General features: G+C 40.4%; 1 protein-coding gene across 1 annotated transcript; it reads left to right on the forward strand.

Moving 5' to 3' along the window:
• The first annotated feature begins 17,994 nt into the window (after positions 1–17,994).
• On the forward strand, positions 17,995–23,060 carry KERA (keratocan). The gene is made up of 2 exons (XM_074983992.1): positions 17,995–18,880; positions 22,775–23,060. The coding sequence occupies exons 1-2, from the start codon at positions 17,995–17,997 to the stop codon at positions 22,942–22,944; spliced, it is 1,056 nt and encodes a 351-aa protein (XP_074840093.1). The 3' UTR covers positions 22,945–23,060.
• The last annotated feature ends 481 nt before the right edge of the window (positions 23,061–23,541 follow it).

The following is a 23,541-nucleotide window of genomic DNA, read 5'->3' on the forward strand; positions in this document are numbered from 1 at the left end:
CGTCAATTTCGAAGTGCTACGGCCGCCACATGCTAATGAAGCGCTGAATATGCATTTCAGCACTTCATTAGTAAACTTCGAAATGGCCATTTGCGTGTCCATATCGAAGTTTGGGGATGGTGTAGACGTAGCCCAAGAGTCCTCCTTCCTCTCTGTTCAGCAGTATAAAGTGTTCTGAATAGCCGCTGTCCAAAGAGAACAAATACACGAAAAGGGGGTTGCCCACTCCACAGGGTACGCTCTATGGCTAGACCCCTGCAAATCCATAGATACTCACTTTGTAGCCACTAGTGTCTCCACTGGCTGATGTGGGTGTGAATATCTACAACTCATTTTTGCAGATACCAATTTTGTGTCCGCACTGGGTTCTGCTTCTGGTATGATGTCATGATTCTGTGGATGCAATGGAGCAAATAAGGGAGGATTCTGCTCGGGGTCAATAAGTCAAATGTCAAGGCATAGAGATGTAGTGATAATAACCCTGCTTCTGGCCCTTCAGGAGAGCTTCATGCTTTGTGGATATAATACCCTTCCCCTTCTGTGGAGAGGCAGAGAGGAAAAACCCACATTCCCATAAAGAATATTGGTCAGGCCAATGAAATTTCTTGTCTCATGAGTGAGAATAACCCATGTCGACAACCCATTGCCCTATAGTTTCTAACACACTTTGCAATGAAAAGTGTAATGAACATGTTAGACAATACAAATCAATGGAGCCCCTTTGTTAGTGATCTCCCACCACTTTTCCCCACTTTTCAACAGTGGCTCCAGGGAGGAAAAATCTCCCCTTAAGAACTTTTGAGTTATTAGTTTGTCATCAATTGCTGTAATAGAAAGAGCTCCACTCTACTTAAAATGGCTAATGGAGGTTGGCAAGAAAAAAAAAATCACACAATTCTTTTAAACGAAAACCATCTAGCAAATTTTCCCTGGAGTGGGAGAGAATAAAATGCCAATGAGAAGCCACAATGAAGATTGGGAAATCAGTGGGAACTTGACCATCAGGCCACTTATTTAACTGCCTCAAGCCATGTCTACACATGCACGCTACTTCGAAGTAGCGGCACTAACTTCAAAATAGCACCCGTCACGGCTACACGTGTTGGGCGCTATTTCAATGTTAACATCGCCGTTAGGCAGTGAGACGTCGAAGCCGCTAACCCCATGAGGGGATGGGAATAGCTCCCTACTTCGAAGTTGAACGTCAAAGTAGGGCACGTGTAGACGATCTGCATCCCGCAACATCGAAATAGCGGGGTCCGCCATGGTGGCCATCAGCTGAGGGGTTGAGAGACGCTCTCTCCAGCCCCTGCGGGGCTCTATGGTCACCGTGTACAGCAGCCCTTAGCCCAGAGCTTCTGGCTGCTGCTGCTGCAGCTGGGGATCCATGCTGCATGCACAGGGTCTGCAACCAGTTGTCGGCTCTGTGGATCTTGTGTTGTTTAGTGCAACTGTGTCTGGGAGGGGCCCTTTAAGGGAGCGGCTTGCTGTTCAGTCTGCCCTGTGACCCTGTCTGCAGCTGTGCCTGGAACTCTTATTTCGAAGTGTGCTACTTTGGCATGTAGACGTTCCCTCGCAGCGCCTATTTCGATGTGGTGCTGTGCAACGTCGATGTTGAATGTCGACGTTGCCAGCCCTGGAGGATGTGTAGACGTTATTTATCGAAATAGCCTATTTCTATGTCGCTACATCGAAATAAGCTATTCGATGTAGGCTTCACGTGTAGACATAGCTTCAGTATGGATTTTTTTCAGCTTCAGATGCCTATTACTGAAAATCATGGTCAGCGATTCAGTGGTTATTTAGAGATCTCCAACTTTTGTGTCCTTTGAATATGTGTTTGGATTTATATTTATATGGCAACTGGTTGCAGACCCTGTGCATGCAGTATGGATCCCCAGCTGCAGCAGCAGCCAGAAGCCCTGGCTAAGGGCTGCTGCCCACGGTGACCATAGAGCCCTGCAGGGGCTGGAGAGAGAGCGTCTCTCAACCCCTCAGCTGATGGCCGCCATGGCGGACCCCGCTATTTCAAAGTTGCGGGACGCGCAATGACTACACGGTCCCTACTTCAACGTTGAACGTCGAAGTAGGGCGCTATCCCCATCTCCTGATGATGATAGTGACTTGGACATCTTGCTGCCTAACGTCGAAGTTAACTTCGAAATAGCGCCCGATGTGTGTAGCCGTGACGGGCGCTATTTCGAAATTAGTGCCGCTACTTCGAAGTAGCGTGCACTTGTAGACACGGCTTATAAGTGTTTGGATGTATATTTGCATAAGACAGACAGCTTTATTGGGGATGTTTTGGATGGAAAAGGAAAGCTGGACTTGCGGGTTTTACATGTCAGTTTCTGCACAGTTGAATTGTTTATCCAGAATGTTCTTATCTACAGATTTCCACTTTCAAGTTTTTACCCATAATTTATTTAAATAAAACCATTCAGGGTGACCTGCCCACATTCTGAGTGCTTTCTTTGTGTCCTCTATGGGCTCCTTAGATGTTAAACATTATTCCAATTAAGGTACATGTGTTATTCTTGAGTGTCCCTGTAAAGATTTCTGGAGCAATTAATGTCTGCACTCTGGGAATATGGACTATTTCCCAGGTAAAGTCATTGAACATCCTTCAATCTGGACATACCATCTCAAATAACCAACTCCTCCCGCAAAGTCACTCTGTCGTGCCCCTTAAAGCCTGGGGACCTCAACACAAGAGACACAGAAGCCCTTGCTCGGAAGGATGTATTATATGAAGGAGTGGCACTAATATGCTCCAACGACAGCATTATTCTTTCTGTTTTACCTGAAAAGAAGGTGACTGCAAAAGTAAGATGTGAGGAAAACCATGGACTCTTTTAGGCTGTGTCTACACGAGCCCCAAACTCCAAAATGGCCATGCAAATGGCCATTTTGAAGTTTACTAATGAAGCACTGAAATACATATTCAGCGCCTCATTAGCATGTGGGCAGCTGCAGCACTTCGAAATTGACGCGGCTCACCGCTGCGCGGCTCGTTCAGATGGGGCTCCTTTTTGAAAGGACCCCGCCTACTTCGAAGTCCCCTTATTCCTATCTGCTCATAGAAATAAGGGGACTTCGAAGTAGGCGGGGTCCTTCTGAAAAGGAGCCCCGTCAGGATGAGCCGTGCGGCGGAGAGCCGTGTCAATTTCGAAGTGCCGCGGCCGCCCGCATGCTAATGAGGCACTGAATATGTATTTCAGTGCTTCATTAATAAACTTCGAAATGGCCATTTGCATGGCCATTTCAAAGTTTGGGGCTAGTGTAGACATAGCCTTAGATTCACAGCATAAATACAAAAGCACTTGCTGTGGGGAGAAGCATGTGCAAGGGATGCAATTAGAACAAAGGCTCACAACGTTATATTCAGTCAAATACACCTCATGATTAGTCGGACATGTTTCTTTGGAAGATTTCTGAAAATGGAATTCTCAAATATATGGAGAGTTATCCCATGTAAAAGAACAACTCCGTTGTTTCTTGAATGTGAAGGCATGCAGGGGTAACCAAAGATGGAAATGGAGGCATCATTATAATTATAACCTGCACAAGTCCAGTCTTGGTTACCCTAAAATAACAAAGGAAATTTTCCTATTATATTGAATACTGCATGCAGGAACGCTTCCTTATTGAAGATTATGCTTTAGATGGCTTGTAAGACAGCAGATAGAATTTTTGGAAGTTCCATGTCTTGCAAGAAATTTCAGGATTGAGCTCTCATGAAGATAAAGCAAGGCCAAATGAAAACTTTTGAAATCATGCCTCCTTCATAAATTTTCCATTATCAAATCCTGCACATCTGTCTCCCATCTATTCGTACTGGCGCTTACCAGATTTGATAAGGAATGTTTACTGGACTTCATTTTTATATTATTGAGACCTTTTTATGGGGTGATGTAATAAAGCCGCCTGGGCTCATAAATATTTTTAAGGCCGTGAAAGTGAATTTGAAGGCCAGCATTTGCATATCAAGATGCCTAAAGCTAGGATCCTAAATTGTAAAAGCAGCAGTGCCCATTAACTTTAATAGGAAAAGATATGAATTGAACACATCTGAAAATGAATCTAGTTTTAATTAGGTACCTAAATATGGACTTCAAAAGTACCTCAAAAGGAATTTTATAAGGCTCCCAAGTTACTTAGGAGCACCAGACCACTGACTTTCAATGGGACTTCTGCTTCCAAGTCACACAGGAGCCAGTGTCTTGAAAACTGTGGCTAATAGGGGTAAAGTTTTTAATCCTATATCAAGCAGTATGATTTTGCTAAACATAATTTTTCACAAAAAGGATTTGTATTATAAATACTGTGTAAAATGTATCATAAGCAATAGAGAAGATAATGGAGTAAGGAATGGATTTACATAACCTATGTCTTTTTAAACTTTCTAATGGGAAGAGGAGGCTGGGAATAAGCTTTTGATTACCAGAGGACCCTCTTTTAGTAGTGTGTCACCTGTCATCACTCTTGTTTCCATCTCTGGGCCTCATGTAGCTCCCCATACTGTGGTGACCTTTCCTGGTCACAGCCCGCTGTCTGTGCCCCACTCAGTTCTCTTCCTCACTCCCAAGGGACCTCACAGTCACAAGTACATAATCTCTTCTTAGTGACAAACTCTGGTCCATGCACTGGATACTCGCCTCAGTGGCAGTGGCTAGTGTGTGTAGGGGTGCTACCCAGACCTGCCCACTGTACCATGTCCCATCCCGGGAACCATATAGCCACAACCGTGCATGGTATCACCTCCAGTCCCCAATGCCTCTTTCCCTGCGTCATGTCCCCATTTTTCTAGCACCTTCTCTGCCTTGGTATCAGGGCCTCACTCAGGCATCTCTCTCTTGTTCCCTTGACCCCACCAAACACAGCTCTGTCTATGATGCAGTCTCTCTCAATCCTCCGATAAGGCAGCCAGTCTTCCTCCCTTGACCTCTAGGGAGAGACCAACACTGCTCAGCAGTCCTTCTCATATGTGACAGCCTGGCCCTGACTTGATGCTCCAATAGCTCTCTTCTAATTGACTGGGTTCTGCAAAGCCTCTCAAAAGCTGATTTAACATTCCTGCTGACTTTGTGGGGCAGTCTCCCCACAAAAAACTCGTATATGGATCCTGATTCTCCAGCCTTGCTCCAAAGGGAACCGTTTATATCAGTGCTGAAATTATATACCATGCATCCACTTGCCTGGACCAATACCCAATGTGTATGTGCACTCATGGGAAATGAAGGTATTAATTCTATCTGTTGGTCTTCACATCCCAACTATGTCTAAATCTTGCCATTTCCTTTGACATAACTTTCCTAAGATTTGCCCTTTATTAATTCTCCACACTAACCTTCTGATTCAGTAAAGGCACTTAAGTCCCAATCAGACTATAAAACTGTAAAAGTTACTAAGGTTTTCAGTAAATTGGGTGAAGGGGCAATAAAATGGCTGATGTAATTAAATATTGATAAATGCAATGCAATGCACATTTGAAAACATAATCTCAACTGTACATATACAATAATGGGTTCTAAGTTACCTGTTGTTACTCAAGAGAGAGATCTTGGACTCACTGGCTGTGTCTGCACTACCCTTCCCTTTTTGGAAGGGGCATATAAATACAGTCAATTGAAAATTCAAATGTGCAGATTTAAATATCTCATGCCTCATCTGCATACTGCAGTGGGATCTTGCTTTTGAAAAGGGCTGCTTTTGAAACACAAACAGCCATGTTGACAGGGTTCCTGTGAAAGGAAACCGCAGTTTTGAAAGTATCCTTATTCCTCCAAAAAATTGGGAAGAATGGTGCTTTCAAAAGTGGGGTTTCCTTCTGAAGGAACCTCGTCCACATTTCTGTTTGTGTTTAGAAAGCAGCCCCTTTCAAAAATGAGATCACGTGGGAGTATGCAAATGAGGCATGAGATATTTAAATCTGTGCCTCATTTGGATTTTTGATCTGCTGCATTTCCATGCCCCTTCCCAAAGGGAGGGGTAGTGTGTAGATGCAGCCATTAGGGATAGGTCTCTGAAAACATCCACTCCACACTTACTTTTGTTATTCTCCTTTCAAATTTCTTCAATTTGTCCACATTGTTCTTAAAAGCAACGAGAAAGAAGTACTGTGGCACCTTACAGCCTAACAGATTTTTTGGAGCATGTTATGGGAAGAAGGTTCTTTCGAAGTTGGGGTTTACTTTCAAAAGAGCTGCGTCCACACTGCTTTTCTGCTTTTGAAAGAATATGTAAATGAGGCACCAGATATGTAATTATGCACCTCATTTGCCATTTTTGATTTCCCATATTTGCATGCCTCTTTCGAAAGAGGAATGCACGTGTGGACACAGCCAATGGCCATGGCCACACTAGCCTCTTCTTTCAGAACGGCTATGGTAATGTGGCACTTCAAAATATGCTAATGAGGCACTCCCATGAATATGCTAATGAGGCACTTCCATGAATATGCACCACCTCGTTAGCATAATGGCAAATATGCACGCTTCGAAACTGTCACTTTCGAAAAGCATGCCGCCCATGCAGTCAGAGTCTTTCGAAACGACTCCTCTGATTTCAAAAGCCCCTTCTTCCCACCTGGTTTTGGGAAGAAGGGGCGTTTGAAATCAGGGGGTTGTTTCAAAAGGCCCCCAGCTACACAGGGAGCATGCGTTTCGAAAGTGGCAGTTTCAAAGCATGCGCAGCTGCCCTTCTGTTAATGAGGCACTGCATATTTATGGCAACAACTCATCAGCATATTCTGAAGTGCCATATTACCATAGCCTTTCTGAAAGAAGGGGCTAGTGTGACCACGGCCAAAGAGAATAGAGACGACTGCCAGACCCAATATAGACCACCACCCTACCACCCACCATGGGAATGCGCCAGATATGCCCTCCTAGTTTTTAAAAGTGAACCAATGATAACTACTTTCTGAGTATGCTTTTTCAACCATTTGTATGCACCTCATATCCATTTCATCTAGACCACCTTTCCTTGTTTGCTTATGAACAAAGAGGTATAAAGACTGCGTGGAGGTCAACATTGCTCATGTTCGTTTAAAACCAGATCAGCTAGAGCAGCATGCAAAAGACTGAACAGGCTGGCGTGCTCTCGTACGACATGCGTATGATAACTTCGGAGAGCAGCGACACATATGCTTCATTGATGCTCGTGAGAGGAAGAAAGCAACAGCACCAGCGGCACCAACAGAGCCAGGACAATTCCCTTGTTCCCACTGTGAACGCCCATGCCGTGCAAAGCTTGGACTTCTCAGTCACATGAAAATCCACAACCGATGAGCCTGTGCAAGCTCAAGATGTCATCGTCAGACATGATGAACTACCTACTATGAACAATGCCATGTGGGACTGTCTCAAAAGCCTACTAAAAGCAAGATACATCACATCTACTTCTTCACTGCTCCATTAGGCCACAGAAAGAAATTAAGTTGATTTGTCATGATCTGTTCTTGGCCAGTCTGTGTTGGCTATTACTTACCTCCTTATTATCTGCCAGAGGCTTACAAATTAATTATTTGGTATTTTGTTCCATTATCTTTCCATGTCTCAAAATCAAGCTTACTCATCATAGTTCCCTGCGTCCTCTTTGTTCCCCTTGTTGAACGCAGGCACTGTGTTTGCTCTTATCCACTTCTGAGAGCTTGTGTCTTCAATAGTTCTCAAAAGCAATTACGAAATTTTCCAAGATTCTGTAAGTATCCAAAGTAAAATTTATTAGGGCTTGTTGACCTGAATACATCTAATTTACCTTAAAAAAATACCCTCTAACTTATTCTTTCCTTATTTTGGCTTGTGTTCTTTAGTCTACTACTCATATTCCCCTATCTATCTCTTGGGTCTTGTGTTAAACATGATTCTATGTCCCTTTAGGAAAGGACCATCTTTTTGTTGTGTGTTTACTTCATGCCCACCACAATAGGGTCCTAGCCCATTATCAGGGATGCTAGAGAGTATTATGACAATGAAAATAGGAGTTATACGCAGTGCCTTTTTTTTTAAAAAAAAACAGAAGCCACTTCTCAGCCCGCTCCCTTCCCTCTCCCTCCAGCCAATTGCATGGCTGGGGCAGCGGAGGTGCCAGTAATCAGTACTGGCAAGTACCAGTTCAAAAAAACCCACTGATTACATAAATATTTAGTTAGGCAGTTGTATACCTGACATTTTAATAATCAGTCTCATACTATTTTCCATGGATGGTATCTCTGCAATATTGACAGTTACAGCAACCAAGTGCTGATTGCTTATTGCATGAAGGCAAATTGAGGTAACAGATGCATATCAGGTTAGTTAAAACTAGCCAACCAAGACAAATTCCATTCTCAGTTCCAGACCCTGGAGACTGGAACATTTATGAAGTCACCATGGTAAAGAGCACAGAGCAGAGAAGGCAGATGGACAGGCCATAATGAAGCACATTAAGCTGTCCTGAATACTTCATGTAGAGGGTGAGTGCTTTCCCACAGGGGCTAGGAACACATTGATTTGTTTTCTCATCTACTGTGCTGCTAACCCAGAAGAGTGTCCTGCAGTAAAAAGCTCCAGTTCCACTTGTGAGTATCCAGGAGAGGAATAAATGATATGTGCTAAAGATTTTGAACCTATGGATATGCATGACCTTTGCATAACTGTGTTATAATGTATGAGGATAGCAATTTCACTAGGAATGAACTTTGTACAGTAAAAATTTATCCAGCACTCAGATTACTGGCACCCTGTGTTAACTGGCATGGTGGCCCTGAAGCCAGTTATCCAGCTGGGGCTGGCTGCCATGGGGGGCTGGGTGCTGTGGGGCTGGCTGCCCAGCCAGGGCCATCTGCCACGGGGCCAAATGCTATGGGACTGGTTACCTGGCTGGGGTTGGCTGATGCAGGGCTGGCTAACTAGTCAGTGGCACCAGGCCAGTGGATCGAGGCCACCAGCCCTGCTCGACTATCTGGCATATTTGATTATCCAGCACCCCCAGTTTCCTGGGTGCCGGATAATAGATATTTTACTGTGTATGTGTGATAATGCCTAGGCCCTGACTCTTCCAGAAATGTAAGTCACATGTCAACCAAGAGTCAAGTAAAGTAGGCCATTTTCCCCTCTCAGTAACAGTTGTTAAAACACTCTGAGCTCTCTACATCTTCTAGCTACTCCAACACACATGTATTTTGGGTCTTGAGCTTGTCCATCTCTCATCTTAAAGTTATTTTGCTGTCTTCCATTCATATCACTTTTTCTTACTGTTTCATTATCTATGGATTATTATATGTTGGATAATAAAATGCTAAAGCTTAGCCATGGAACAAAATCCTAACATAAGTAGTTTACAGTCTCTAACAGTCTTAATTGTTAAAATACTGTCAACAGCACCTTTTTAAAATAAAGCTCTTTAGCTGGGTTTAGTGCTAATAAAGGCATTCATACGATCTTTATACTTGATTTTCTGCCGTATAGCTGCCTGAGAGCTCCTTGTGTTTATCACTGTTTCCCATCATTGTATAATAAGTTTTTAGGAGAGGGGACAGTGGGGACAATGGCCAAGGCATTTAGAAGTGATTGTGATTTTGAGTTTGTTGTTTTGTTGCCCAACCTCTGACTTGCTAAAAGTTTCAGAAAGTGCTGGGCATCCATATGCTAAAAACCAGGCCCTTTTATGCAGGGTCACATGTTGGCCTCTCAGAATTGAAGTCACTTCATATCATTTGTCACTTTTGCAACCTTGGTCATTGCTTTTCATTGGTGTATACTTTTCTATGTCCATTTTATTATCCTTTTTAAGCAAGAAACAGTAACAACATGAAGGGATGACAAATCTGTCATTAAAATATGTACATAATGGTGAATTTTAGGCTGAGGAAACTATTCAATATAGATTTGTATTTGTACAGCTTTCAGTATCTGCTTCATCCAAATTTTCCAAGTAATCAATAATTTAACAGCTTATATGAAAGATTGAAGCCAAATCCAGTAAAACTGGGAATCTGAAAACTATGAAAGTTAGGGTTTTCAGCAAAGGAGGAAATTGTAACAAGTTGGAAATCTCATGCTGAAAATTTGGGTTTTCACAGCCATGTCATAACCTCTTCATCATGACCTCACTGAAGCCAAGATATCAAACACATGGAAAGGACAAAGAGCAGGGCTTATAATGCCTGGGGATTCACTTCAAATGATGGCTACTGACTGAGCTGAGCTGCTCAACATATTCCAGCTTCATCCCTGCACCAATGACTATGTTACATGTTATGCTACCGTTGTATCCTTCATTCTGGGTGTATATTACTATTTCTTCCAGGCAGAGGTTAATTAGACGTAACGATCCGGAACTGCGTGGACAGCTCAGAAGCAACCAAAAGGCTATAAGGCTACTTAAGGCGTTCCACCAGTGGCTAGAATACTGCCCCAGGTTTTACCCCGCAACCTGTGTCGATGTCAACGGGACCTAGTCCAATGAGGTTTTTCAGGGTGTGTGACGAGCTGCCCCGTTCCCCAGAAGAGACGACAGACAAGGGATCAACTTACCCACAAAAACGTTTTATTTCAAGAAAAGGGTTCTTTTATAACAGGATATTTCTTTCTATATCAAGATAAGCTATTTGTATCTATTTATGTTTTTATACTATGAATACAACTATTTATCTCCCCTACTTCCCTAAGCCTAGCACAGGATTTGAATGCTTGCAGACTAGTAGCCTTGAATATGTTATAATATCGTGATAATCAGCACTGCTCTAAACCCTCCTAACACTTACTTGTGTTCCGGAGATATGCATAATGCTCTTCAGCGTGTGCTGAAAGGAAAAAATTATAACAGAACTGTATATTTATATATTTATATGTATGTATTATATTTAACTCTCCAGCTCTTCCTGTGGTGGCTGAAGTCGCTCAACCCTAAGCCCAATTACTTTGGGGAGCAGATGTTATAACATTTGTATAGAATTTGCCTAAGCTATGCTATAGGACTTATATTAAGTGAGTTGCCCTGCTGGCCAGGCAGGGGAGAGCTCAGTAAATGTAGGGGTTTCCCTTTAAGGTACTCTCCCTTTATTATTGTATTAAATATGGGGTTTTCCTTTTTCCAAGGTTATCCCCTCAATTGAATGATGGAACTGCCTATTTCGACCCCCGACTACAGGAAGCCCTTTATTGCAGAACCAAACCAGTTCTACCCTTATGGGGTTTAAACGTCGGGGTTATCCCTTTAACGGGTTGTCCCACGACTGCTCTTACCTCTACTTAAAGTGAGGGAGCTAACAGTTCTGTATACAGTATCATTAATGACTATAGACTATATTAATCCTATCCTAGTCTTCTGTCTGCATGTATAATATTAAGGCGAGGTCTAGTAAGACCGCCTCCTGTGCTTTACAATATGGCTATAGGAAGTGGGGGTTACAAATTATATAGCGCACCCCAATTAAACAATCTCAGAATCCCTAGCTCTACAATAGACGTAGCAACAACAAGGGATAGCAATTAACAATGTAACTACCAACAATGTTACAGATAACAAAAAGAACACAAAACCTATTTCCATGACTAACAATCAAGGTCTAGCTAATCTGAATGCTCATATGTGTGTGGAGGATTGATGGTATTAAATACGTATGCACTCCTGATCTGTCCATCCGGGCGCTGGGCCTGTAGGTCTCTTCACGGGATGCTAAGAAAAGAAGCCCTCACGGCGCGCTTTTACAGCTGCCGTGGACAGGCAGATAGGAGAGCAGAAGAAAAAGAAGAGAGGCCGGGGGAAAAGGCCGGCGTGGTATACAAAAACCCCCTGGCTAAAACGGCCTGCAGTTCCACCGCTGGCCCGCAGGGGTCGGAGGCTAAAGCAGCAGGATCGCTTCTATGGCTCACCCAGGCAGGGCACCTGCCAGCGCGGTCTGCTAGGTGAGCCTGCCTCAGGCAAAGCTCTGAGGTCTTTGGTAGTGAATTCAGTTCAGTTCTTCAGGTCTTCTGGGCTGTAGCTTTTCAAAAAGGCTTCGTAGCCGGAGCTCTTCGCAAAGACTTCGGCGTCCCGCAGCGGCTGGGGAGCGATCACTGACTCTCAGGTCCGCTTCAGCTTTCTCCGCTCCGAATCTTCAGCTACAAGCAAAAGTCCAGCTCTTAATGCAGTCCTTTTAGGTCTTCTTGGTCCGCTCCTCTCTTCGTCCTCCGGAGGACTGGGTTGCTGCGGGCTGCGCTCCTAAATTTATGGAGCCAGGGCGGACCTGGTTGAACACCTACACCTGTCAGGTCCGCACCTGCATTGCCCCAGCAACCAAGATGCACTTTCCAAATGAATATTTATGAGCATCTTTTCTTACCCTATCAGAGCCTAGAATTTCAAACTTACGCTCATGAGTATTCAATTACCTAATGAATATGTATTTTTAACCGGAAACCCTAACGGCTGCTCCCTATACCTTACATTATACCTATGTTACCTAAGCACTTTTACACTATATTTTAAAATAAATTTCCCTTTATTTCTATTCTACTCTTAGGTGGATTGATAGAGGATATGGTTAAAAAGATAAAAGTAAAAACTTTTTATTTTTAAATTGCTCAATTTCTCGAGGCTGCCTGGAAAGGGTAGTGGATGGCACACAAACCTCACAGCCCATGGCCAGGGACATGTTCTCTTAAAAGAGGAATTTACAACAAGACGGAGCAGAAGGTAATGACTATAGCCCCTGTTATTATCGTATATAAGCATCTGAAGATCATTAATATATATGTCTTCACAGGACAATGCAGAGAAATACTACTGTCTCCATGGTGACAAGTATCAGAGAGGTAGCCATGTTAGTCTGTATCTTCGAGAACAAGAAGTCCTGTGGCATCTTATAGACTAACAGATATTTTGGAGCATAAGCTTTTGTGGGCAAAGACCCGCTTTGTCAGATATATGAGCCCACGAAAGCTTATGCTCCAAAATATCTGTTAGTCTATAAGATGCCACAGGACTTCTTGTTTTCTACTATCTCCATGTTACAGATGGGAAGCAGAGTCACAGAGAGACAAAGTCACCCAGGAAGTCTGTGACAGAGCAGAGATTTGAACAAGAGTCTCCCAAGTCTCAGGTAGGGACCGAGCTATCCTGCCCTTGTAATGTGAAGGGACTCCTAAAAATTGGACTCTTTTGTAGAAAACTCAATCTGGCTACCCACCAAAATCTTTTTATGATCCCAAGTTATAAGCAGAGGGGAATATCTGGTTACAAACTGCTTGGCCGGATTGTGCCTTCCTTCTCACACTGATGGGCAGTTATTCACATAAGTAGCCAAGTCTCTTAAAATTTGGAGTCAGACTTGAAAGACAGTAGATCTGCAGACCAATGTTACAGCAGCACAGAACAGAGTGAAATCGCTGACATAACTGCCCCAGTGGGGAAGAAGGGACCCAGAAACAATCAAAGGCTATGGCTACACTACAGACGTATTTTGAAATAAGCTATTTTCAAACAGCTATTTCAAAATAACACAGCTATGCATGAAAAGCATTTTGAAATAACACCCAGCTATTTCAAAACAGCACTCCTGGACACATAGTGCTATTTCGAAATGGTGCCATTCTATGTTTTAACAGCGCCCATTTCAAAATTCCCCCTGAATTGAGGGTTACTGATTTTGAAATAATACACCCGCTACTTCTACTTTAGTTCAAAATAGATGGTGGGTTGTGTAGATGTTAGCAAAATTATTTTGAAATAACCTCTGTTATCTCACAGTAACTCTGTGGGGTAGACCTAGACAAAGAGGGAAGTATTCCCCTCTCTCATGTGTGCACCAGAGACATTGGTAATCTCCTTTCACTTTTTTTTAATTTGGACTCCCCCTTCACAGAAAAGCCTTGAACTGCTTCGAGGAGGGTGGGGGTGAGACAGGGAGTGGCCCAGAGAGGGCAGCCTGAAGCAGCTTTGGTTGCCAGACCACTTGTAGCCCCAAAGACTCTGAATTGGAGCTTGGTGGAGTGGAAGGCTCCAGGCTCCCCTACCAATAACTGGGCCCACTGGTCCCAGATGGCGGCCTGACCACTAAGTCATGTTTCCCAACAAACCCCCAAGTGAGGGCTATACCGGTGAAACAGACTAAAAGTTTCTCTGCTGTTATGAAATTCTTCAACAATATGTAACGAGGGCCTGCTAGTGTTTAGCAAGTTAAAGGTTACTTTTAGGCCCCATGGAAAGCATAATACAACAGTCAATATTTCTTTTCTTCTACAGTGCACCACATCTGGCATCTGGCAGTTTAGTGACTATCACAATAGATATTTGCCTCCAGGACTCTGTAGTTTACTTCTCCATAGTAAAGAGATGTTGATATTTCCAGTTCAATCGTGAACAGACTTCAATATACTTAAATACATTATGCAAAAGCTTATTATAAAGTCAAAACAGATTTACATTCCATTGGCTAGCGTTGACAATCACCATGAACATACCTTTCACTGCATATAGCCCCAACACACAGCACACTGGTAATAAAATAATGCTATACATACAACTCTATTTCTGATTCCTCAGTTACTTTCTCCCATTCACTGCAAATGTGAAACAACTGTGTTTTTATTCTCTGTCAGAGGAATCTTTGGCCAACATTGGAGATGAGACAAACAGTGTAAGGCATATATATTTAAAGTGACATTCATGGGGATGAGAAAACAATGTGTTATATTCAGTTATTGTAATCTTATTCATCATCCTGGCTGCTAGATGTTTAAAAGAATTTTAATCATAGATCTGCATATACAAAATGGCATATATGAAAGAATACATATTGTTATTAGCTCCAATCTAGACTACACCTGTATTCCCAGCTAGGGGAGTGATTTCCTTGCTCATGTCCATGTTCATGCGCTAGCACCGTAACTGGAGTAGCACAGGCTGCAGTAGTAGAGCTGAGCTGTACCTAGGTGATTGCTATGTGTTCTGCCATCTCTACATCAGTATTTACATTGTCATTAGCTCAGTCAGGTCAAGCACAAGTACTTATACACAAGCAGGGGAAATCACACCTCAGCTTATTGCTCCCTTAGAAAAAATAATTGTCTATGAATTACGAAAATGCCTTTAGGAAATCTGAGCCCTGATTAAGCGAGTCACTTAAGCTTGCATTTAGAATGGTACCTAAGCTTACGTCCCATTGAAAAACAGGATTTAAGCATGGATGTCAATGTTTTGGTGCATCAAGGCCTTAAGCACGTGCTCCGCTTTAGGGATGAACCTAAGTTTCTTTGAAGTTACGTGCATAATTAATATTTTGCTGAATCAAGGTGACTGTGAAAAAGTAAGAGTTCATAATGAATTTTTATTATAAACCTTTGTGTTTCTTTTATTGCTAGGTTTCTTTCTAGTTCACCCTTTTTGTAAGAGCCAAATATTCCATGTTATAAAAGCATTATGTTTTATTGAACTGAATCAGTTGAAAGTAAAACTAAAGGGGCACTGTGTCAGCGAGATTCCTATAAAACAAAGCCCTACAAAGATGGTAGAATGTTTTCTATGTTAGCAGTATTTCACATTAGCTTTTCCTCCTAAAATATTTTTATCATTACATTATCTTTGATAATTATTAATTTTCATGAAATCAGACTGGGACTTTACACTTCAAAAAAATTCAATGAGAGAAGCGTGCATCTCTATTCTGGATAGCATAATGTATGGAGAACACTTATTTAAGACAAATTAGAAACAAAACACTTTATTGGTCCAATAATTATTAAATACAATGCTCACAGCAGGAGGTACAAAGTACAGTCTACCAGACTACTCCATCCCTGTAGAAGAGCATGTAAAACATCTTTGTTAAAGAAGAGGTCAAATGCATTGTCTAATTTGCATATAACTAAAACCATATTTGAGTAAAAAGTTCATAACAAATCCTCTTACTGTCTAAGGAAGTAAGTCTTACCCATGAAAGCTCATGATCTAATTAATTTGTTAGTCTCTAAGTTGCTGCCAGACTGCTTGTTATTTGTGAAGCTATAGACTAACCCAGATACCCCTTTGAGACGTCTTACTATCTGTTTCACCTAATCAAATATTCCTGTCTTTAAATGGCATTCGTGCACCTGGTTTTCAGCAGAATCAAATAAAAGACTTCCATAAGACCAGATGGCATTGGTTTTAATTCTGGAGCCCTAATATAGGTATTATGAAAATGAAGTATGATGTAAGCAAATTTAATATATATAGTGTCACATCACATAATATTGTGAACAAGTACACATTTTCTTTTACTTGTTTCATCTCAATCAAACCTGCTCATTTTAATAAATCTGAGCTCAGACTGAGCAAAAGTATCCTTAGCACTGTTGCTCCTTGATGTTAGAGTCAGGATTTCCTGCCTTTTTCTATCTAGGTGCTGAGGTGCCTTAGTTATTTTAGGGGTTAAAAGTTGTAGGCACTGATGCGTATATATTAGGCTGTATTCATAAAACACAGCGTGTAGTCTGAGTTACAGTCTATTACAGTCTAACAACAGTGACCAATAGAAAGAGAAGAGCCAAGAAAGCTGAGGTAAGCTAGATTCTGAAGCATTGTCAAGTTATAAAGAATAGATAAGGTGTATATGGCAATATATCGAGGATGCTGGTATGTACATTAGCTTTTACAGGCAAATAATTGTCTGGAAGACAGGATGCAATAAATTGCTAGCAGCCAAAGCTTTGCACGGCAAAGCAATTTCTAACAGGCTTCAGATATCTCCAGTAACTTTACTAAAAAGGTAAATTATTTTAATTACTTTTAAAAATATTTTAAGGCTATACATATTTACATAATAGGGGGTACCATTTCAGTGTGTAAATCAACTATGACATTCCCTAGAAATCTTTTGTTTGTCTTCTTTGGAATACTTCCAATATCCAGCAGTTTCTGAGGCTGTGGGAATATTGTACTTTCTTCTTCTAATAAATCGTAATAATAATGAAATAACAATAAATGGTCACATTTTGCATAAAAATAACAGACCCCTCTTGCACCAGTGATATCAGATGTCTTTCAGTCTAAGTTTTAATTTTGCCAAAGTAACTTTTCATATTTCATCACAATTTTGTGCTGCTTTTTGTTCTGATATTCCAAAAACGCTATCTAATCATTGTCAAAAAGCCAAACATACAGTAGAGGTTGTGAGACACGGTTACTATGCTAACCAAACATTATGCATGGGAACAAATTATCCACGATGATGTTTCTTTCATAGTTTAATAGTGGAACATGTCAAATTCAGAATAGAACTGGATACACAACAAGCACATTTGTGCGTTTCATGACTTATTCTTTCACTGGATTTATTCTTTGCATTATCTACCAGGAGGTGAAGTGGGAATGAAAGAATTAAAACTGTAATTTGGGACAGGAGAGAAGAAGGAGGGATGGGATTATTCAAGCAGATTTCTTCAGGCTTTTTTGGAACATCAAAAACAGCTGATCAAATCCTCTTTGATCTTTCTTTTTTTGTGTGATGAGCAAATCTGTATCAAATTACCTTTATAATTGAGGACTGAAAGAAAAACATATGACTACTTTCAAGAAAGATCAGAGTGGAATTGAATTAACCATACTGGCATTTGTAGATGTCTTTACTGTGATGCTGTGTGTAACCTTTAGTTTACATAAAAGTGGTTCTATACAGAATGCTACAAATAAATATTTTCAGATGTATTGGAAGCATTAATGTAATATAAAAAGGACTATCTGCAGATTTTTGGAATGATCATGCAATGTAAAACCTAACTTGAATGAGGAATATATTGTGCCAAGTTGAAAATCTGTAATACTTTAATATTACTGCCAAATTTTTCCCTAGTATACATAGTGATGTTACAAAGGACAGAATTTGGCTCCTTTAAAACAATGAGTAATATTTTTTCAGTAATGATTAAAATAGCTAGTGTGCTGTTCAAGGGTACAATTATTGATATTTGTCTGCAATACATTATTTTGGCATAGGCTACTCTTTTTATAGAGATACCTAATATCTTTTCTTCCTTTGTAAGGCAAACAATGACTGTAAACATCTATCCCAGGCTTTTGGTGCTACTCCTAACTAATACTGTGTGGACTCGGAATGTGAGACAAGTCTATAATGTGATGGACCCAGAGGATTGGTCTCTCTTCACCTTTGAGTGTCCACGAGGATGCTTCTGTCCTCCCAGTTTCCCCAATGCTTTATACTGTGATAACAAAGGACTTAAAGAAATACCTACAATCCCAGCAAGAATCTGGTACCTTTATCTGCAAAACAACCTTATTGAAACAATTTCTGAGAAGCCTTTTGTGAATGCCACTCATCTGAAATGGATAAATTTAAACAAGAATAAAATCACCAGCAACAGAATTGAAGAAGGTGTGTTCAGCAAAATGAAATGTCTACTTTACTTGCTTCTCGAAGACAATGAGTTAGAAGAGGTGCCTGCTCCATTACCAACAAGCTTAGAGCAATTGAGACTGGCTAGAAACAAGATCTCTAGGATCCCTGAAGGTGTCTTTAGCAATCTGGAGAACCTTACGATGCTAGATTTGCAACATAACAAGCTTCTGGATAGTGCTCTCCAGAGCGACACCTTCCAGGGGCTCCACAATCTCATGCAACTCAACATAGCAAAAAATGGCCTCAAGAAAATGCCACTAAGCATTCCAGCTAATACAATACAGCTATTTTTAGACAACAACTCTATTGAAGTGATCCCAGAGAACTATTTTACTGGCATACCCAAAGTAACCTTCCTTAGACTGAACTACAATAAATTATCTGATGATGGCATCCCCCCAGACGTGTTTAATGTTTCATCTATTCTAGATCTACAGCTGTCCCACAACCAACTCACTAAAATACCACCTTTCAGTGCTCATCTTGAGCATCTTCACCTTGATCACAACAGGATCAAAAGTAAGTGTATATTGTCAATGTGAGATCACACCAAAAATTATAATACTTCACCATCACCACCACCAACAGCAACAAAACCAAACAAGAGAGAACTTCACTGTCTGGTTATATTCAAGAATTGCTATTTCCTTAAATTCAGGAGTCTTTCAACTGGTAAACTGCTTTAATTTCCTGAGAGGTTTAAAACATATTTTATGTAATCAGTCTTTGTAGTCAACATGCAAAGACAATGCTTTTTGGAAGTAAGAAGAGTCAAGACAGTGCTATAAAGAAAAAAATTGTAAGAAAGAGTAAGGAGATCCATTGGACCAGTTTCCAGGCTTTAGATTCTAAGCTGTGCCAATAAACACTTGTATACATATGGTTTTACACATATAAATTGTGTGTTTATACATACAGAGTATTTGGCATGCAAATCATATAATTGAATACATTAAAGGGCACCTGTGCACTCACTTTCCCAGTTAGGCAATTAATTAGCCATTTTGTGCAATCATATGCAGAAGTTTACATAATTAAGATTTTTCAAAACAAACAAGCAGACAAACAAACAAAAATTGGAGCCTCATGTGAGGCAGTCAAATACATGTTTAGGAACTTATACAAGCTGCCAGATTTTCAAAACTGCTGAGCATCCAAGAGTTCCCATTAAGGTTAATAAAAGTTACTGGCCCTTGGCTCTTCTGAAAGTCTGTCCACTTATTCAGACACTGCGATGTGAGATAAACCCTGAGATCATGAGTGAATTCTTTCTCATGCAAAACTACCACTGACTTCACAAAAGTTTCGTCTGAGTCAAGATTTTAGGATTTTGTTTCCTTTGATTTATTTAATGGTTTCAAATGCTGGGTCTACACTAGCCTCCATGTTCGAAGGGGTCATGCTAATCTGGGCGACGGGGGATTACATAAGAAATGATGTGGTGAATATGCAGTGCTTCATTAGGCTAATTCTCCCTGTAGCAACTTCTTAGCTTCAAACTTCGAAGTGCCGGCATGCGTGTAGCCGTGGGCACTTCGAAATGCCTGTGCTACTATGAAGTCCCTTTACTCCTCAAAAGTGCCCACGCTACTTCAAAGTCCCCTTAATCCTCAAAATTTTGAGGAGTAAAGGGACTTTGAAGTAGCATGGGCACTTCAAAGTGCCCGCGGCTACACGCATTGCTGGGACTTCAAAGTTGGAAGTTTCGAAGTTGCCTCAGGGGAGAATTAGCCTAATGAAGTGCTGCGTATTCACCACAGCACTTCATTAGTAATCTCCCATCTCCCTGATTAACATGCCCCCTTCGAAGTTGGGGGCAAGTGTAGACAAGCCCATAGCGTGTAAATAATTAACACCATATTTCATTCCCAAGAAATATAAGTTTATCATCACAATAACTTTCTTCCAGCATCACTCAGAAGTAATTAGGATCTGAGGAGCAGTTATGCCATCATGGTTTCTCAGCCAAAGGATCATGAAAAACTAAAATGATCTCACTTAACGCCACAAAATTAACTTTTTTCACGCCAGTAATCTATTTCTTCTATCAAAACCCAAAGTGATCAATTACTAATACCTCTGCAGAAGAAACTAAATATATAAAAGCCTCCATATATTGACTCATTAATACTTATGTCTTACATACTATTCAATTCATTTTCTACCCTTCCTGTCACAAATAAAATCCTCTAACATGGCAAATGAATTAATGAATTAGTCCTTATTACTATGTGATGTCATGTTACAGTATGAAAATAGCACACAGGCATTTTAAATCTAAGAGTTGGAGTTCTGGGAATGAAGATTTAGCAGTCAGTGCACAGTTAACTCAAAATCAACCTGAGGATTAGCAATCAGAATGATTAAACACTATTTCACTATCTGCACTTACAAAACCAAATGTACAAATTTCTAATTGGGTGTTTTGCAGAGCTGGATGTCATTTAAGTGAAATACAAGAAAAATGAAATTTAATTAGTGTTCATGGCATGTGTCATTACTGAGCAAATTTCATCATCCATCATTTGCAAAGGAATTTATCTTTATCTTTCCACTGCTGTGCTCCAGGTGAACATTTCAAAAGTGCCCAAGTGATTTGAGAGCTTAAATCCCACTTACAAGAGACATAACCTACAGGTCAAAGTTATTTACACTGGGACTTAAGCACCTAAATAACTTTAGCAACCTAAATCCCAAATGACTTGTTGTGAGACAGGCTTCTAATTCACATATATCCTTATATAATGTTATTGAACTCTTAAAATTATAAACTGTAACATTACAGTACAAAATCAGCACTGGAATCTAAAGCAATTAACATATGAGAGAAATGTGTATACATGTTACTGATGCTGCTCAAAATGTAAGTGATAAGAACGTAATCTACTCCACTAGACACTCCTTTTGCCATCTAATGTCTCAGCAGACTTTGGATCAAAGGTCAAAAGACAGAAGAATGTAATTTTGTCTGTCAGAAGTGATGAACATCAACATCAGGCTGCAGATCAGATTTTCCACATGCAGGAGCGATTAGTTTAAAGAGGTGATGAAAGAAAAATAATCTAAACTTAGATCTAGATTTGCCATAAAATGTTTCCAAAGTAAGTTAGTGTTTTCACGTACAGAACTTTTCCTCTTCATTACTTGAGAGAGGGCAACTGAATGCTCCCATGTGCTTGCCAGTACTGTCATGCGTTAGGTAGTAGGATCCGTAGGTGCTCAGACACGAATACCATTTTTTATGCATTTGCTTACTTATTATTTATTTACTTTGCTGTTACACCTGAATGTTCCAGACATAGTCTGAGCCCCATTTTGCTAAGGACTGTAAAAACATAAATATCATGGTGTAAAATCTTGGCCTTATTGAAATCAATACAGGTAACTCGTGTGTACAAAAGTAAGACAAACTCAGCATTCAGAGGCTTTCTTAAAAGACTTTGTGTGAAATTTGAGACATCTGTGTTGGAGTAACAGAGGAAGGAACGAAGAGAAATAGAAACCCCGAGGAGAAGGCCAGGCCAGGAAGCGTGGTTGGACAGGTGTGAGAAAATCTTTCTCTCAAAAAACAAAATCTCTGCAGCTGCTGGCCTATGAGTGCTCAGCAGGCCTGCAGCGTTATGCAACAGTGGAGGCCATTTCCTATTCCAAGGGAATACTTCTCCCAAGCGGGTGCCTCCATATTCTCAGCTTAGTCATTACACAAATTATAAAGACCACTCTTGACACAGGCTGAATGGCCAAGTATGACAGCTATGAAAATGAGAATCCAATCACCAGAGACAGACTGTTGCTGATGAATTCTTCAGCAAGGGCAGACTTTTGAAGGGGGCAAATAGACTGACAACATCCCTTGTCAGACAACTGTGGAGTTGTATATTATCACCCTTGAAAGGACACTTTTAAGGAGAATTCCTCTGTTACAATGCTCTTAGCATTTGTCTGTCAAATATCATGAGTTAGGCAATATTTTAACTGCAGCTAATTCACACATACTTGAAGTGGGATTTTCAGCAATGTTAGGTGTTGGCTTAATTCTCCCCCACTGAAACCCAACAGAAGCAGAGTTAGGCCAACATTGATACTGATAATTTTTTAAAAAATTACTTTAGTAGTTAAATGCCCTACTCTTCCAGCAGTCTAGTCTTTACTAACACTTTCTGATACCTCTCTAGATGACAAAACTTTAATAACCATGGCAGGTAGCTAAAAGAATTAATCTTATTATTCTATATTAGCATACATTTTAACTGAAATTATGACTAATTATGAAATTATGTCTAATTCAGTAGTTTACAATATTGAAAAGAACAGCTAAACACTATGTAAATATTGATAAAATGCATCTTAAAAAGTTAATTTCTTTGCATTTTTTCATGCAAATTAAATTGCATCATTGATTTGTATTTCTAGGTGTCAATGGCACTCTAATATGTCCGACCTCTATTGCTATAGAAGATCGTAGTTCCTCTGGTAATATGCCACGTCTCCGCTATCTCCGTCTGGATGGAAATGAAATTCAGCCTCCAATTCCACGGGACCTCATGATATGCTTCCAGCTTCTTCAAGCTGTTGTTATTTAAACATATCTCACTATCGCTTTTACTTTTTTACACAGTTTAAGAAGCAAGTTTTGCTGGCATGAAACTTGTTGTAATTCACAAGTCAGTATTTTTTTTTGTACTTTAAATACTTAGTTACTAGTGTCAGTTAATATTTGCAAATATTGTTCTTCTTTCAGAAAAGAGGTTTCCAGATCTCTACACAATGTGTTTTTGAAAATTCCTAATGCAAATATACTGCAAATTATGTACTTTTAATGTTCCTACAGTTGCAGTGTAAGTTTACCTACTTTTTACCTATCATTTAAAATTCTATATTAAGTGGCAACTCCACTAGGGGCATCTTGGGTCAAATTATAGATTCCTTACATTCTATTATAATCCACAAATTTGTGAATTCAGGTATACTTGGCCTGAAGTGTATTATAAAAAAAAAATCATGTACTATACCATATTAGCTAGCACAACTCACATTCTCCTTTCTGAAAATAGGCACTGCTGTAAGAGACAGTGAACATCCATTCATTGTATCAATAAATCACATTAATTTAGTTTTTTCTTTACAGACTGAAGTCTTCTAGTGATACTTGTCTAGCTGTCTAGGCATGGCATTTGTTG

Source organism: Carettochelys insculpta, chromosome 1, assembly GCF_033958435.1.
Source record: "Carettochelys insculpta isolate YL-2023 chromosome 1, ASM3395843v1, whole genome shotgun sequence".
NCBI classification, from domain to species: Eukaryota; Metazoa; Chordata; order Testudines; family Carettochelyidae; genus Carettochelys; species Carettochelys insculpta.

Coding starts and splice junctions, on each gene's coding strand:
- KERA (XM_074983992.1), top strand. CDS start 17,995: ATGACTGTAAACATCTATCCCAGGCTTTTGGTGCTACTCCTAACTAAT. Junction 18,881..22,774: donor TGATCACAACAGGATCAAAA/GTAAGTGTATAT, acceptor TTGTATTTCTAG/GTGTCAATGGCACTCTAATA.